Below are 19792 nucleotides of genomic sequence, written 5' to 3'. Positions count from 1 at the left end.
CCAGCATTGCTACAACGCACTTTCCTGCAGAGTGACTATGAATTGATAATTAACCACTGAATCACACTGGGCTTTATGACCGCGTGATGCCTGTCGACTCTCGACAGCAGTATAGGTAAAAGTGATTTAATTACTTTCTTTTTATTTTTTTCTATGAAATCTGCATCAAAGAATCGATGTACATGTGAACACTTACATAATTCAGTTTTTTTTTTTTAAAGAAGATTTACTATGTGAATTCTTCTTGCGTAATTTTTTCTGATACGTAAATACAAAATGAACTTAAATAAAACAAAAATTATACAATTCGATATATAACAATTTAATAAAGCATAATAGCCATATTTATTTCTTATACAATTTTTTTAAATGTTATGTGAGATACTATTTTATTTTGAAATCAGTATAGTTAAAATGCATTTCTGCATACTTTTATATCTGTGCAATCAAAATATACCATTATATCACAAATATATAATATATGAAGATATTTAATAATTTTTCATATAATCTTCATAACTTTATTATCTATGAAAACAATCAAAATTACGTTGATTACAAAACATTATTTATAAGTGTTTTGTATAAAGTGTTTATAAATGTTTTGTATAAAGATGTATAAAAAGTATATGAATAATTTATTAATAAACTTTATATATACTTATAAAACGAATGTACCTTCAAAACAAAAATAAATAAATTTAAGAGAATCTTTTTAAGCATATTTATAAATTTTGTTTTAATATCTTTGTTTTAATTTCTTTTTTTTTATGGGACACATATATTCAAATGTATAATGTTTTTGTAGTAAAATTATATTATTTTATATTTTTTTATTCAGAACGAAGTATACGTTGAATTAATCTGAATGATTGTTAATAATTATCATAAAATGATATTTATATATGTGTTTGCTAGAATTTTAGATTAATAATGAATCTTCATAAAGTGTCTTATGCAATCAGACGTAGATGGACCGAAAAGTGTTACATTCTTGTATTCTTGTCTCGACAGGGGTTTTAGCAAATGAATAGCTACAAAGACTGCCGTATCTGAAGAGGGTACCTGAATTTGATTAGACTCAGATATTGATTAGATATATCCGAATAGAACTTTCTATTCTAACTTGAAGAAATTGTATACATACTTTTTTCTCTTTAGCGTAATTAAGAATTTGATACGATAATTAACAATTCGATTTTAAATTGCAGCTAACGAGATAAATATTAAATAATTAGTTTGATCTATGAAATCGAAACTTCAAGTATATAGAAATGTTGCAAATACTTTTCAACATTTTTATAATGTATTACATAAAATAACGAGCTATATGTGGCATGTTTATTGATCCAAATAATATTAATAAATTACATTATGAAATGTACGAGCAAATAATACACATGTTAAATAAAACAAGACATTGAATCTTTTATAGGAAATACGATTATTCATGATGCAATAATGACAAAATATGTTATTTAATATGTTTTCCAATTTTGTAATAATAATATATTTCAATTATGCCAATTAAATACATTGACAGAAACAGAATCGCACCACAAATATCTACGGCTTCTTGCAACAGAATATATTTACGCCACTGCAAGAAAGCTAAACTTACAGATCACATAAAAAGATAAACTGCTGCATTAATCTTAACGCTAAAGATGTCGGGCAACAACTGGGCCGAGAGAATAACGACTGTCGGGTCAGGTACAAATTGTCGGTGGTTGTTGCTTCGGGAGAAACGTTTAGTCGAGAAGAGAACGAGATAGGGAGTCCCACGACGAAACCAACGTTTAATGCAAGTATATGCGTGAATATGCGTGACCGTGCGGCTAGTAGAACACGGAAATTATAGCCCGGTCACCGCTATTGCACGCCGCTGCTGAGAAGTCTGTTCTTTTCAGCTACACTTTCTACGCTAGTTTCTTTTTTTACATCCCTTTGCAAAACAAGTATACGGACTGTCGCAACATTCGCGCTCATACATCATTTCATACCGAGTGATTGTAGAAAAGTGCAGTTGACACGTTGACAGAACCGCCGTTATACCGTCGAGAATTGTAAGTGCGGTTCGACGTGGGAAGTGTTAAATGTTATCGGATCGTTATCCCGGATCGTTTCGTCGTCTCGTCCGTTCCAATTAGAAGGCGTATCGATACTGTTCGTTAAAAAATTAAATTATCGGCATTTTAGATGGTTCTCTCTCTGGCAAATGTCCAGCACAATGCGAATTCATTTTCGTCGGCGACGGCAAGTTTTGCACGTAACTGCGATGAACGCTCGATCGACGCTGTGGTCGCTCGACTAAACTCTCACGTTACATTTGCCGTGAAAACGACAGAAAAAAAGAGCGAAAAAAATGGTAATAAGTAGATTTTTTTAGTGGGTTTCCAGCTTCTATGAAAAGATTTCCTGAATTTACGTACCAATTTTGTGTGCTGCACAATGAAATAAAATAAAAGGAAAACATATGTGGACTTTCATTTGGTTTAACCTAGTAGCACTGTATATAGCGTAATGAAATCAATATATTTTTATCTTTTTTGAGAACAATAGTGGAATTTCTTTTAATCTCTCTCGTAATATGTGCGGCGATATTCTTAATTCTCAATAATGGTCGTCCAGATATAAAAAGTGACAGTAATCAATGAAAACGTGGAATAATGTTCTTTCCTTATTTGAAAGGATATCAAACACATAACAATTTATAAACGTTATTGAAAAAAATCTTTTTAAGAATTTGAAAAAACTTAACGATCTAATGTCTTTTATCTCGTCATTTGTTCGTCGTCTAATATTTTATTATTTTAATTAATATTATAAATTATTTATGTAACATAAAAAAATCAAATTACACATTTATAATATATATTTATTATAATTTTAATAATTTATTATTGCTACTTTAAATTAATTATTATATAAAATTTATTAAAATTTCATCACAGTTTTCTGAGATAAAAACGTTAGGAGTATAGAGTTTTTATTCAGTGCAACCGCAAGTTAAAATCACTACGGCTATTTAGCATATCACTACATCGTGATGGTGTTTCTTTTATAGTATTAAATCACCCTTGCGCACTTTTCATCCCGTGAAGATTTTAATTAAAATTTCATTTAATTAATCCTCTTATTTATAAATATGCGACTTGACGAAAGCACACGCCACTATTACTCAAACGTGAACGAGATTTTGACGCAAGCAATTCATTCGGCCGATGATATCTTCAGACGTGTCGTTATTAATATGTCAAGGGAAATGTCAAATCGGATAGGACAGAGATTCTAACGGACACATTTCGATCGTCCGTAAAAATGCACAACGTAAGCGACAAGAATGCACTGTGTATCCAATGAAGTGATATTCACGTACGAAGCGGCGCGTTGAAATCAACGCGCTCGAGACCGAGAGCGGCTGGCAGAACACGGAAATGATGGGCAGTTTCTGTGCTGAAACACGACGATAGCCCAACACTATCCCGCTCTATCTATTGCGTAAGACCACTTTCTTAACCTGGCCGACGGTGTGCAACAAAATGCAAGGAGGCGTGTATCGCTCACGCTGATCCATCGTCTTTTGTGACCTCCTCATTTTCCTTTTCATCCATTTTCAAAAAAAATCCTCCAATATTTCCTCAATGAAAGTATTCTCTAATTAGATCTTTTTCTTTCAGGGTAGATAGTCTTTATAAAATGCGCCTTTGCAAACAAGAGATATATCCGTGATAGCTGTCTTAAATGACATAATATCGGTGTATCGCTTGTATTTATTTAGTTTATTAGAGAAAAAAAATGACATAACTACTAAAAAATTTTATAACTGTTTAACACGTTTGTGGTTTGCCGCTGGCGGTAAATCTACTCGAGGTTCAGCGGCGAGGAACGCGCTTAATTTTCAGCATCAAATAGATCCTTGCAACTTGGTTGAAAGTTTATACCTGTACGAAGACGCGGCGACGTTGATGATACCTGCGATACGTGACTGAAGGTGTAACAATGCCGCGCTTGCCAGAGCCATGCTGTAACGCTCGTACTTAAAACTTAAGCGCAGCTTATAGAGCATCTCTTAACGTCAAAGCGCGCGAATGATGGTTGTCGGGTGAGATAAAATTTAATTTGCACTTAAATTTTAAATCGCTGTTCTTAAATGGAGAGCACGCAGTGGACTTAAATAAAGTTCTGACAGAAATGCTGTATATTCCCTTGCGGCAACCGAAAAGGCGCAAGATGCTTTTTTCGATATCTTAATCGCGATAAAAATTGGAGAGAACAAATCATTGTAGATTTCAGCTGTAAAGCGTATGATTGCTTAATGCGGTATTTGCCATTTGATAATTCTGACTTTAACTTTCTAATGTATACTTTAAGCGAGATAGAAAGCTATCAAAGCGCGAAATATGAGCGAGGTGAACACGTTAAAATTAAAGTGATCGAAGTTTCCAACTTGGTCTTGAATCAATTAAAGTTAGTACATTAAAGGAGCGTCGTGCGTTGGAGTACTGCGGTTAACCGTTCCATTACGCGTTATATTATAGGAAATGAATTGACATAAACTGCAATTACTTCTACTTCGCGAATTCACTCGTACGTTATGCCAACATAAAATGATATCTGGATACAACCAGTGAAATTCTATCGAAGATAATCCATTTAATTGCAAATTTTAAGAAGCATTAAACTTTTCAAAAATTATAGTTCAATGCAATATTTTAAAACAAGATATTTAAAACAATATATGTATGATTTGTTATTACGATATAAATCCAGTTAGATAAACATTATCAGCAAGAAAATTCTTTCTTTTTCAATTGTATGAGGTATTCAAAAATAAATACGTCAATAACGTATACTTAAACCATAATCTTATAATCATAATAACTTATCTATGCATTAAGCGGCACGGACTCACTTGACCTGAATGACGCAGTAAAATAGCATAATTAAACATACGCCGCGGTTTTTTTTCTCATTTCATAGCTTGTTGCGAAAGCGTTTTGTAAATTAGATCGTTACTCGAACACTTGATACTGAATGCGTAGCCGGGTGTATGCAGTGCTGTTTCGGTAATACGCGTAGCAACGGTGAGCAAATGGATCATCCAATGTTGCATATATCGAGATGCAAATGCAACGTGCGGATTTAAACCTAAGAGCAAAATTAGGTTAATCTTGATTCTCGGCACGTTAGTAATTCGAATCTATTAATGAATCAATCAGTGATCAGACTTGTGTTAAATCCATTTAGCCAATTGAACCTAAAAGCGATTAATGCATTACTGTCGCGAGTCCAGCAAACTCTAATTTTGTAATGATTAATTCTACGAAATTTCCATTATAAATGCAATTTACAGTGACTAGAATTCAAATAGAAAAAAAAAACATGTATAACAAATCTATCTTCTGTTTATTTAGTTTATTCCTTGAAGTGCACTCAAAGGAAGCGGAAAATCAACTAATAATCATGCGATACCCTAATAAACCCCTAATAAACGTATAACATCCGAATGAATGCTATGCGAAATGCAGGCAGGATGATACGGAGATTTTTCAATGCGCTAATTGAGCGATGGATATAGCATGCATATGCAATCATTTTTGCTCGCTCATCGATGAGCCGACTTGTTTACTGTAACTGGTAACGCGTATGCGCGCTACACCATCACATTACATAGGAGGAAGTTTCTTCTGGATCTCGTACGCCCGTGCGCGCATTTTGTTTCATGAATAAAATTTCTCCAATTTCACATTCTCGTGTTATGTAAAAATTGGAGCAAAAGCGCGATGCGTATCGCTGCTACGACGGCGATGGCGGCGGCGTAGATATTACAGCGCGAAGTCGCGGCATCGCTTTGCAAATGCAATGTTACGAAGGCCTGAACGCGTGTGCGAAGAGCGATGTGTGCACGAGTCGTCACCTTAGGCGAGGGGTATTCTTCGCTGAAAATTGAGCTGGCAAGGCTGGATATGTAGGGATGGAATACATAAACCTGTACACGGCGAATGCATCGCTCGTGATATTGCAATTCCTGATATGAATAAATAAATATATAATATAGATGAGAACGAGCGCTTGTACGTGTAGTATTTGATGCAAAAAAGACATGTTATAATTACGATACATCGGATATTTGCTTTAGATAAAGAAGATATTCACGATAAATAATACCAGTTATTCATATATATATGAAATCTTCGTTATCAATTTGAGTTGAAGACTAATGAGAAGAGAATACAAAGAAATTAGTAAAAAAGAAGAAATAATAAAAAATAAAATAATTAAAAACTGTATATTGATTTTAAAGTGCGAGACATGAAATATTATGTTTAGTGATCGTTAATGATATTACTAACTTTTTAAATAAATAATTTGTTATTAAAATTGTATATGTATAAATTTTACTATTTCGGAAATTATTGTAATTTATTATTAGCAAGTGATTAGCAAGTTACAGAGAAATTTACAATTACGATAAATTATAATTATTACATATGGTTTTTGATTTATTTGCTTATCTCGAATATATATATATATATATTGTCTCGTACGTTGTAAAAATCAAACTATGTGAATAAAGTTTTATCGATAAAATAATTTTAATACCGAGGTAATCCTATATCGCGCGCCCCTTTTCAAACGGAGTAAATCTCGGCACCTCCATTTCGATTCGATTCACGAGTATATCGGATCTGCACGTCGCCGAGAAAGTCGTTTTATCACAGAAGCGTATCCCTGAATATTGATCACGCGAGCCAATCGATACTCTATCGATTTGTGAAAATCGCTCAATAATTCAGAACAATCGCGGAACTGGATTCTGACTTTTGATTCCGATAGCAACAGCGTAAAAGTCGTAATTGTGGAGCATGATTGTTAGTTCCACAAAAACATTGCATTCAAATGAGACAACGAATTAATAATTGTTCTGCACTCAGCGAAATTACAAGTTAGATCGATGAGATCGGTTGATCGCGTAATTGTGCCATAATCACGAATTCGTTCTTTCAATCGCTACGGACAAAGTACACTGGATCGATATGCGAGAAAAGCGAGAAACACCACTGATTAGATAATTGCACGATTAATCGATTAATGAGACAATTACGCGCGTGAAATGTTTGTCCGGATCAGCTCGTTCGAGAGAGAGACCGACAAGAGCCAAACGCAACTGTTATACATCGGATTTATATATTCGAAACCGGTCAGGACTGCCGAACGAGAAAAGATTACGTGCACGGGCAACTTTCGCGATAGATCGACATTTTTTCGCGGGCGCCAAATAATATAATGGCTTTCACTTCGCGTACCGCAGAAATTGCGGCTTGTATAATAAGCGGGGCATCACGCGAAAATGAAAAATAATTAATCGGATGCAATTAGCCGCGTTCCGTTTCAGCGCGCTGCACTTCAACACTTTTAAGGTTGAGATTAATCAGCAATTGCTCATCGCTGTTGTTACGTACATATCGAGTTATGAAAAGTGTATGCTAAAAAAAGGAAAGTATATATATATATAGGAAATATGCGGCGCGATATACATACATATGCGGCGATCTATAAAAAATTTTCATATATATGCATGGAAACAAATTAAAAGATCTCAATTATGATTAATGATAAACAATTTTTAATATACATGCTTACAATGCACGTATATATTCATTCTATATGTTTATAAACTTATCTAACATTTTTAATTGGGCGTTTTCACATTCCTGCCAATTTTATGACTGATTATTATAATCAAGATCATTATAATCAATATCAATGATACTTTTATATGTGTTACAATTATAAATAAAGGTGGAATTGACTATAATATTTATAAAGTAACATTTATTTTTTTTAAAATAATAATATGTATAACAGAAAATTTAATTAGTGCAATCTACGAAAACGAAATTTGAATGTGAAGTGTTGCGTATAGATAAATATAGACAAATTATATCTCGATATAAACAAATTATATAGCGATTATAATTTCAATTGATCGCAGTAACAAACAACCCTTTAAGTCTCTTAGATTTTGTGAGCTTAGATTTCCAGCATAATGTTCCGTAGCAATTGAAATTAGTAGGCTGAGGTAATAAGTAACAAGCGGACGGCTGCGGTGGCGTCAAGGAGGCGATAGGCAATCTATTTAGAAAAGAATTCAGGTCTTTCGTTTCTTTTTTTTTTTTTCTTAAGGCCATTCAACGACTTGTAATTTCAACTCTTTAGAACGAATCAGCATTTGCGCCAAACGTGAAACTCCTTTCCGATGCGAATGTCTCGTTTCTAACGTAACGAGTGGGCCGTAATCAGGACCATGCTTCACCATTCTTGGATCTCCTTCCTTTCTTTTTTCAGATGAGACGAACTTTTCGTGTGGCAGCCGCTCGTGTCCAAATGTAAACTTCAGAGTTACCGTGATTTTTACTTGGACATTGTGCAGATAGTGATTTTCATGAATAGTAATAACTTTCGGTTATTCGGACATTGCCGGTTTCTACCTTTTTCCTTGCAACAAAAAATCGTCTGCATTCAAATGAATGTAGAAAATTGAAGTCGACCTATCTTAAAGCGAGCACTGTTGAAATAAGTACATTACACAGCGCTATCAATTAGCCGAAGATCCCCGTCGTGATCTCGAGGTCAAGACGTCATTTTCACCAAACTTCGTGACTCTCCATCAAATCGCCTTTTCAGATTTCTTCAGCATTAAAAGTTGCGACAAAATAATAATACCTTCAACTTCAAATTGCATTAATTTATCATATAACGTCACAATTTTTAACAGCCAATATCATTCAAAGTTAAAAAGTAAAATAATGATTATAGTATATATTTAATTATCATGTTGCCTCGACAAAAGTTTGTCAAAAAGTTACCAGGAAACAGAAGTATTTTGACTTACAACATTCCATCTTTAATCATTTTTAAGAAAACATCTCTGTCATATTATCTTATTATGCTCATTAATTACTACGAATGTAATTGTTTGCTTTATTTTTTTAATTATCATCGATCGATTTTTCTGAATATCACAGACTTTCGTGAAACACTCCGAAGTTTCGCTTCATTCGATGAAGGAATGTTTGTCTCTATAATCTAAAACGTGAGTCCATCTCGCAATCGCGGAACAACGATTCATCACTGACGAGAGTTGTCCAATTAACTAAAGTGATGATCATTCTGAGCTACTATTGCTCTGCTTGCTGTCAGCACTGCACCTGCGCCGTCTACCGTAACCGGAAAGGACTCCGCCGTAAGCGTTAGCCGTGCGAACTATGCAACGTTCGTGCATGCCGTGCACCACGCCTGCAAGAAAGAGAGTTGTATCGTAGATGACCAGGTAACCCGGGTGGTGCTCGGTTGCACTTGGTGTGGCCCGTCGCGTAGAAGCCGAGCGTGTAGGCCAACGCCGCCGCTGGTGGGGCGGGAGGAGTAGGAGGCTGCGACCATTAGACGTGGACATAGCCGCCGAATACAACTCACAACGGGCAACCTTTATCTAACGCCGCTATAAAGGGGAGCCCCCCTTCGCCCCCGAACCAGGTGGTGGGACTACGGCTACGCTACGGCCGCTCGGTACGCGGTACGTGGATTATAGTTTTTCTGGAGGGAGGGTGGTGGAGCGCCTTGCTTGCTTTCGAAAGGATGGTGATTGTGGAGCGTGTCCAGAGTAGAGTTAGGCGTATATAAGGCCCGCCGGCCCGGCCCAAGTCAGTCATTCACCGGACTACCAGCCCAATACACACACCAAACATGAAGGCCTTTGTGAGTATTCCATAACGGGGGGGGGGGGTTGGTGAGGTGTTCGCGAGATGTTTAACTCCGTAATCTCTCGGCTTTATCATTTTTTCGCGCCCTTCGATCAAATTTTATTGCAATTCTGCATTTCTTTGTACTTGTATTTGATCTTTGTTCGCGATTCTGTTGCTCTGACAAACGGCTATTCGTTTACTTTAAAATCACGTGTTTCTTCAAGATCATCGTAGTCTCTTGATCGGATACTTGTTTTCGTTGCCGTGATTAAACAGTGTTAATCTCAAAACTCTGAACAATTCTTAAACTGCTTTGAGTCCTTAACGATATTATTCGTAAATTCTCTGCTCTTCTTGTCTAATCACTGCGAAAGTTTATCTCTGCAAGCGTTCATCCCCGTAATGTTTCGTTCTGGCGCTTTTTAATTGAAACCAAACAAAGAAATTAAATTAATTCAAGATTGCATTTAGAGAGATCCTGCAAGGTATCCGCAAACGGAAAGTAAACACGACAGGCATATAAGAGCTTTCGTTAGATAATGCACGTCTCTCTATTAACATTGTACCGTTACGTTTCTTTGCTTCTTATTGCATCCGCGGTATAACCGACGATGATTCAATGTCACGGTTGGGATACTCTCGCCGTTTTTCTCCTCGCAGACAGACAGACGCACAAACAGACGAACCAAGATGACTTTCATTCATAAAGCAAAGAAATCTTACCGCATCACGCGTCGACCGCTCTCGGCGAAAACCGGTTGTGGTAGTATCATCATCGCCATTGAGTAAACGGACTAACTCGCGACCGGTTCTATTCCGCATAGGCGCATCTTCATTCACAAATCTCGCGATCGATTGTACATACCTTGTCGTCATCCTCGCGCTCTCTGCCGTCGCATTTCTCTCGACTTTCCCCGTCGTTTTACGTACGCCGCGTCCATTGACTCGAGATAACGCCGGAATTACATTTCTACTTCACTCGTCCTGGAAACGTAAGGCGCGTTAACTTGCGTATCATTATCTTAATAACTGTAACATTAGTCGCATTATCAGTAATATTCTCGATAACGATATTCTCGATCGTTATTACGACAGATCTCAGAATGTCTTCGTAATTCCTCATGGTCGATGGAAATGTACTCGGCGCTTGATCGCGCAGGCGATTTTGAAATCAGCACGATCGATCCTTTTCCGATCGCGAGGTCGCGGGAACGCTCGGTCGACCACGTCACACGAGCGCGGCCGCGAGATAGTCGTTCATTCCGCGTAAACGGGATGTGAAAGTTTCACATCTTTCAAGTTAGACATGCATAATTCCAGGCCGCGGTGCCATTTAAGTTTGCAACAGTCTCAAACCGGGCGTGACACACGCGCCGTCTAATACCACTCGCACGCGATCGCGAAATATCGATTACGTACGCCGCCGATATATCTAATCAGCCGTACGGTTCTACGGTCGCGCGAAACAACACTTCCTTTCTAAACGCCACTTCCCGTATTACGAACCGCGAGCATTACGACTTAAACGTATCTCGCGAGACATGACGTAAGTCCACGCCGAAATCCAGTTCTCTGATATGTTCCAAAAGATTTCTTAGAATTCCAGAGAATTAAATCCTGATTAAATACATTACTGTTTCGTGACTAATTACGAGAAATTAAGTCTCTCGGATGTGAGAAATCACACGACTGCTTATCGATTAATTATTAATCTCGTGCAATATCTCGTATTGCACCGATTCATGCGGATTTTATGTAATCGCGACTACTACTTTTTTTACGATTCGACGATACGTGTTGCGCGTGCACCGGCCTATTAACGGGACTAGAAGAGTTTTCCTAATACGGTCATCAGGAGTGGTGACCAAGGTAATCGACACGGAGGGAAGGGGGAATCGTGGCGCTATCAAGCTGATTACGAAACGTTACAGTGTATATATAGTTACGAGTATCTAATCTCGTCGATGCATTCGCACGCTTTCTCATTGCATTTTCATTCACGTAATCGCGCCGCCCTCGCAGTAAAACAACACGAATGCTCAAGAGGATCTAACTCAAGCGACGAGATCATCTTGGCGATCTAGAAACCTTCTCTTGCGCGAGGCCGTTTCCGTCATTTTGATGTTCGCGATCGCGAATCGACGTTCGTGGAAATCGAAAGTGAAAGCCGCGATTATATTGCTCGGACTTAGCGGTAGTCAAACCCGGTAATCGGCGCGAAGCCAATGGAAATCTAGATCCGTAACAACGATAGTCCCAATGCGCGCTCACAAATCGCTTCCGTAAACCGACACTCAAGAGTTGATGCAACACCTATCGTTTAATCTTAACTTGAATATCAGTTTTTTGTCCCACATTTTCGCGAATTTGTTTTTCACGTTGACTGACACTTTCGCATCTCTCTTCCAGATTGTGTTCGCCTGCTTAGCCGTTGCGACGGCCCGCGCCGGTATCGCCCACGGCGGATATGGCGGCTATGGTGGCTATGGTGGCTATGGTGGTGCCGGTTTGGCCATCACTGGACAAGGAATCCATGGTGGTGGTGCCGGTCTGAGCGGTGGACTCGCCGCTGGTGCTGGAACCGCTGCCTCCCTCCAGGGTGGTGCCTCCAGCTTGGGATCTGGTGGTCTTGGTGCCAGCTATGCTGCTGGTGCTGCAGCGGCGGCTGGTGCTGCTGGAGTTCAGCAGATCGTTTCTGGTGGTGCGTAGCTACGTACCAAATCTAAATCTTTTACCAGCGTAACAATGCAAGACACACCGATGTTGAACAATCGCTCGCTCTTCTCGCAGGAGTCATTGGTGGCAGGTCTGACATCGGACCCGCTGAGGGACCCAAGGCCAACGTTGGACCCCAGACCGGACCATCTGATCTCGTAGGACCCCAGGAGGGAGCCAAGTCCGTTGGTGGACCTCGCACTGGACCATCCAGTCTTGTAGGACCTGCTGCCGGCCCATCCACCCTTGTTGGACCGTCCCAGGGAACCGCTACTCTTGTTGGACCATCCCAGGCTACCGCTAACCTCGTTGGACCCAGCTACGGAGGTGTTGCCTTCTATGCCGGATCTGGTAATGTTAACGGTGATGATGGAAGCTCTGGAGCTGCTGCTAACGCCGCGCCTGGTGGTGGTCTCGGAGGCGGTAATATACATTCAAATAAACACATTAATTTAATATAAAAATATTTAAAAGTCAATATAAAATTTAGCCTTTCTCTTATTTATCTATTTATATACCCATCAAATATCGAGCTGTATGCTAATGATATTTTATTCAACAGGTCTCGGCCTTGGTGGCGCTGGAATTGCTGTCATCGGTGGCGGTGCTGGACTCGCTGGTGGCCTCGGTGGCGGTGATGCCGGAGTTGCTGTGATCAACGGACCATCTGGCGCCATCCACGCCGGACTCGGTGCTCACGGAGCCATCATCCCCGCGCCCATTGGCAAGTGGTAGACGTTTTAAGACCCCAGCGATCTCGGCTCGGCGACGGCGGCAAACCCACCACAGTCACTTACCGGTCTCGAACGATCCTCAAACGCGCTCAACGTCTTCTTCCCAAAGCTTCGTCCAGTCTTGGAACATGATCGGAGCACAATTGGCGCTAGTGATATGATCGTCAGACACTCGGAACACACACGAAACGGTCGATCGGTCGTACTTATGTACACCGCGGACCGATAAAGCGCGATCCGAAGGACAAATGGATAAGACTGTTGAGAACGGCACCGAGATTTCGGCCACTCGTGATTCGCGGCTCCGTGTCATTTTCTCCTCGTTCTCGACCCGCTACAACCGGGTAAAATTTAGTCAATTACCGTTCATCGCGAGACCAACGATAAAGGAAACTCGGCACGGGCCGTGTTTTACCGTTCTCGGCAACACGAACACCTCGTCGCACCTCAACGGACTTTGACGCGCATTCCGAATTGCGACCGTGTGACACAAAGCCACCCGTATCACACGCGTATCACACTGCACCACCATGGACCTAGCAAGTGGACAAGCTTTGGCACTTCGTCGTCGAATCAACTGGATCTGTTCTGTTTTCTGAACACCCACCGTTGGTCCGGCTGAACCTTCTTCTCTTACGTCTTCCACCATCCGTAAGGCCGCCGCTCTTCACGCACATATCTATTTCTCTCTTTTTTCACGGATCGATCGCGTCAAAGCGCACGTTCCCGCATGTTGTTATACTTGCTATACCGCCGCACCACAAGCATACATATTATTATTACTCGCGTTCATGCGCACATATGTTCTTTTTATATATATATGTATACATATTATTACCTATTACTTTTCGCGCATATATATATATATATATATATATATATATATATACATGAACACATTGCCACACGCGCGCACACATACACATACACTATATTTCTATATGTGTATTCGTATATATATACACACAACTACACATATATTATATAATCGTGTTATATGTTAGTGAAAAGGAGAGACCGGTAGATTATGGTAGGTAAGCCTTTCTCATGAGTGAATGAATGTAAATAGATGGCTCGCCGCCGCCGGCCCCCGACCCCGCCCGCCCTCGTCATACCCTTTCTTTGCGATCACGACTAGCACCCCACCACCACCATAGATAGATACCACATATTTATAGCGTTTATACATTTATACAATACTTTATATAAAATAAAGCATCAGTATTTAAAACTCATTCTTGTCTATTTGCGAGCGTACCTTCCACCATAAACTTAATAATAATTATACCTCTTCCTCTTTATAGGGAGAAGATATTCTATTCTTTACTCTCAATTATATTTTTAAGCTTTTAATCTTTAAATTTTTATTTAAATTGGCTTTTTGTTTGTTATTTAGTTAAATTAATTCATCCATTCAATTACTTCAGTTGAAAGTAATTACTATAGTAATAAGAAAAATGCAGCTAAAAAAACTTAGGTAAAATATATGATAGAAATTATTAATCATATTACATAAGGTGCTCAACTATTTCTTATATGATGTTCCATGTATGTACGAAATTATATACATTGAGTAAAATATATTTATATATATATATATATATATATATATATATATATTGAATGAAAAATTAATATTTATTTACTAATATGATTTATCTCATATGATTATTGATTTGCAGACTATTGAATTTTATGACAAACAAACCGAGTTAATTCAAAAGCCAAGCACGGAAAAAAATAGTAACTCGAATCAAAGTTGATTAATCATTATTACTACTGGTGATAACTGATGTAACTACTACTGATATAATGAAGAAAAAAAGAAACTGTAAAAATAATTGATTAATAGCCAATAGCAATAGTTAGTAAATGCATTAATAGTTTTAATTATTAATTTTTTTGTCTGATTTAGTACTATATTGTCATATATTTCGTGCACATATCAGTCGTAATCCTTATAAAATCGTCACATGTACACAATTATTCGCAGGATTTTAATTATAAAAATTAAGCTTTATTTAATATAAATAAGAATTTATATATATGTCTAATGAGAAATCTTAAGTAATCTCAATTAAAATTTTGTGATACTTTTTACTGAAACGTAATCTAAGAAATTAAGAATTTTGTAATTATAGTTATTAATAATTGCAATCATAAATACTTAATTACATATCAATAAATTTTATTTTTTCAGATTATTGCGACCTAATACATATTCTAGTCACATACAGATTTTATGGCTATCTGTATCGATTATCTATAATTAATACAATGCATTTTTTATTGAGACATTGGCGAATATGATGGCCAGTAATAAGTTTCTCCGACATTAATTTCAACACTATAATGTCTACATTTGCGCATATAATTAATAAATCTATTGATTAAGATATTTATTGAAAAAAAGATGACAAATATAACATAATTAACGAAAATACTGACGTGTATTATTAAGAATAATATAATATATGCAATATATTGCAACTTATTATCTTTGTGTTTTATTGTGTGCTAGAAATAAAATAAATGTAATACTTTTTTTTAATTTACGAATTACTTGAAAGAATTATATTATAGTTATTTAACAAAAAGTTTATTTGAGTATTGTGTACTTTAAAATTTTATTGTTGCAAATTATCTATTTTTTTATAATCATACAAAAAATAAAAAAAGATTTCTTATTTTTGTTATTTATGTATATCATATTTAATTATATCTTATAAAAATATGTTTACTTGTGACGTGCATATTATATAAATTGTGAAATATTTAAATTAAAAATATAAAATAATGATTCTTATTTCATCTTCATCTTATTTTTTTTTATAATAATGAAGTATCTTCAAAGCAATAAAGCAAGAATTATTAAAGTCAAAGTGTATTAATAAACATTAATATATTAATTTTATTTATTATTTATTAAGAATTATGAATTCTAATTATGTAAAGCAGAAGTACTGAAAGATAAAAAACTTTCTTTTAATAAAGCATTAGATTGCAAATGGACCGCCTGTTGCGCTAACTTGCTTTAATAAAGAAATTTGTTTTGCTAATGTTCACGTTAAAAGCTGATAACGATCCCTTTTAAAGTTTTACCATGGTATTTAATTCGTGCGCTTAATAGGTAATGGAACTACAAAATGTACTTGTTTCAATTTTGTAAAACATCTTTTGATTACAATATTCTTGAAGCTATTTATGTTCAATTTTCAGAGAAATATTATATAATGAAATGTACACGAAATTGATAAAATTGTAAATATATGAATATTTATTATTATCTTCTATGTATTATTATTATCTTCTGTATTTGCTTTATCGTTCTGTATAGAATATTTACTTATTAAATGACAAAATATTATCTATTGATATTAATGCAAGCTTTGTTATCTCAGTAGTTTAATCATTTATATCAGCTAGATATAAATTATAAGCTTTGATACAAACGACCACTAACGATGCTAATTAAACCAAATTAATCACAAAGTGGTCGGGCTTTCTCCGTTAGGAGCAGATAATTGTCGTTGAAGCATAGAAACCAATCTGCTTACTAAACAGACAGCGAAATGAATATGATGACTGAGAAACGAGAATAATTAAACAAGAAATTATGCATACATGTGAAACAATTTCCATTTTGCAACAAATTGAATTGAGTATTCCGGCGTGTTCTGCTTAGTAGAAAATAAGGTGATGTTGCTTTGCCAAATTTATCGCAAATTGTATGCTAAACGCATTCATAAGAGTTGTAAATATTTTCCAATTACATCGAGTATAGACGTACGACTACTTTTACTTTTCACTTCAGTGAACTACAAATAAAGTAAAGAAATGTAAGTACATGTACCAATTGAATAGAATTGAATAGAATCCATTTAATGAAGGAAATATTGATTAGTAATGTGAAAAAAAATAAAATTGAAATGTGTTAAGATATTCATGATTCTTTTTATATCCCGATTTCATCGTTTTTACTTTTCTACGACGAGAAGTTATTGACACTTGAAAAAGAAATCATACTTTTTCGAGCAAAAACACTTATCTTTTAAATGTATATTTAACATAAACTTTAAGAATGAAATGAAATTTAAATAATACTAATTCAGATTTTTTACTCTATATTGAAAGTCATTTTTAGTTAACTAAAATTATTGTCACATATTTAAGAATTAAAACAAAACGGACATAAATATTATTTTAAACAACACATTTTTCTCAAATATCTATCTTTTTAACTAATTTCTATTTTTTTCTAAGCTAATGAAGTATTTTCTCTAATTTTGTATAATATAATTTTAAAAATTTATCACATATTTATTTTTGTGAATAATCTGAATATAGTTGCCGAGCAAAAACTTTTTAAATGTTTTGTAAGATTTATTATTACTAAAGCTTTAACAAAAGAGGTAAAATTATAAAGAAAGAGAAGATACATAAATTAATATTTTCTTATTACAAATAGAGATTGTATATCCAGTCAAATTTGTTAAAACAAATATATGAAAAGAAATAGAATGTTTCCTGAAATAAGTCAATAAAGTGTTATCAAAATCTGAAATAATTTTCATGATGCAAAAAAAGAAGAAAAATACGAAGGGTGTATAACATCGCTGTAAAGCATCATAAGCTGTGTCATAAAAAACATACCTTTCGTAATGATCGTCAGGGAATAATTAGTAGAGATGCCGGATACGAAGAGGTGCGGTCCTTTCACTCTCGAGGGTGTGTGATTATTGCACGCGTTTCTCAGAAGAATCTTTTTACAAGGCGTTATGAGGTTGTTCTATTTTTACGGTCAAGGTTGCCTTACATCCAGAAAAGATTTATTAGTTTTATATATATATATATATATATATATATATATTCATGTATTTTATACATATCTTTACGAATATATAAAATATGAATTATTAAAATATTAATTTTCTCGAAAAACTTTTTTACTTTATAAAAGAAGTAATATAAGTATTCTTAAATACTATTTATAAATTGCAATATTTTCGTAATTTCTTTTGTAACTAATTGTAATTACTTTTTTTCTTTTTTAGTGAAATTGAACTTTGGCAAAACACATTTATACTTCCCATGGTTTCATACAGAAAGGCGAGTAGGTTGCATGCTCCCATAAACATCACGGTGCATTGCATCCGTACTCCGCTGCAGACAATGACTGCAAATGTCAGTCTCACCATTAGCATTGATCACGCTCAATCGCAACGGGGCAACCGTACCTCCTTCGATCACTCCTCGTAAGTACGAATTTTCAGAACGTGAGGCAGCGGATAAAGTCGTATGACGATGCAACACTTTGTGAAACATTTACAGACACGTAGTGCAACTTAAGCAGAAAAGATCATATTCAAAGGTCGAATTTCCGATTTCTTTCATGGATATACGCGTTCGCCCTCTATTCATCTGGCAATGCATTCAAAATGCCTCTTTAACTTGCCGGCGCCTGTATCTTCTTCTACGATCTTTGAAAATATATCGTGCACAGATATCGTTTTTAGATTTTAAGTTGATTATTACTTTTAAACGAATGGAGTGCTATCTCAAGAGCAAACGTAAGAACTAAAGTGTTTTACATAATGTATACAAAATTATTGTTAAGAACGAATAATTCATTCAATTGTACAAACAAAGCTGGAAATTAAATTTTTTTGCAGCTAATAATATTTAATAATGCGCATCAAAATATGTTGTATTGATATAGAATAATAATATTACTGCAAGATAAAATTATAGAAGAAAGATTTTATACATAAAAATTCTTTTCGCGAGACATGGATTCGTAGAAGTTCTCATGGTATCCTATGATTGTTACCAGAAACCAGAAAAATATTCACATGGAATTAGAGCATTAGAGTTCGCGTCTTTTTCATCGTACCCGTTAAAGGTCGAGAGCGTTATGTCAGTTGGCTTCATCGATTATGTATCATATTGAGAAGCGCATTAATTCTTGAGAGCGCGGCTCTTTCCCAGCCAGCTCGTCTCGACAACCGTGTCGATTCACCTTGCACATCGCATAAATTGCAACCTAGAACTTCATATTACGAACTGCATTTACAGCAGTATACATTATTATAAATATAATTATAATATAATTACGTTTTCCATTAATACACGGAATACAAAAGAAATATTAATTTTAGATAAAAGAGAAAGTTCGAAACGACCAAAATGGTAAAAAAAAAAAAAAAAAACTTTCAATAATCTCTCATTACATTGAGCAACTTCATATAACTTGAACTTTTACTTCGATTTTTATTGAATATAAATTTTATTTTACGCACGTTGAAATAGACAAATGTAATCGCAAATTGCATATTACGTAAAATTTTGTTCATATGGTGTGATATATGATACATATAGTACAATTATATTTATGATTAACTTCATATCTGTAAGATCATGACCTATGATCTTATAAATATATGAACGCTCTTATAACGAGCACAGTTAGCATTAGCGTATATAATCGCATCTATTTCGACGTTGCTTGAAATCCTCAGTATAATTACGTGTAACGCTATTGCATATGTAAGATGCATTATATTTGCGGATTATATATGCATGACATATGTATAT

The 19792-nt window shown here is 35.6% G+C and overlaps 1 protein-coding gene across 1 annotated transcript in view; it reads left to right on the top strand.

Moving 5' to 3' along the window:
* apd-3l (apidermin 3 like) overlaps window positions 1–14433 on the top strand; it is a 28873-nt gene extending 14440 nt beyond the window's left edge. Inside the window, exons 2-5 of the mRNA XM_011638878.3 lie at window positions 9033–9762; window positions 12159–12450; window positions 12540–12887; window positions 13027–14433. Coding sequence (XP_011637180.2) covers window positions 9751–9762; window positions 12159–12450; window positions 12540–12887; window positions 13027–13199 — 825 coding nt within the window. The 5' untranslated portion in view covers window positions 9033–9750 and the 3' untranslated portion in view covers window positions 13200–14433. The remainder of the gene's footprint in view (window positions 1–9032; window positions 9763–12158; window positions 12451–12539; window positions 12888–13026) is intronic.
* Window positions 14434–19792: the final 5359 nt, after the last annotated feature.

This window comes from Pogonomyrmex barbatus, unplaced genomic scaffold (genome assembly GCF_055798465.1).
Source record: "Pogonomyrmex barbatus isolate J1 unplaced genomic scaffold, ASM5579846v1 scaffold5, whole genome shotgun sequence".
Classification (NCBI taxonomy): Eukaryota; Metazoa; Arthropoda; class Insecta; order Hymenoptera; family Formicidae; genus Pogonomyrmex; species Pogonomyrmex barbatus.
The sequence above is the reverse complement of the archived record's forward strand: the minus strand, read 5'-3'. Positions and strand labels throughout refer to the sequence as shown.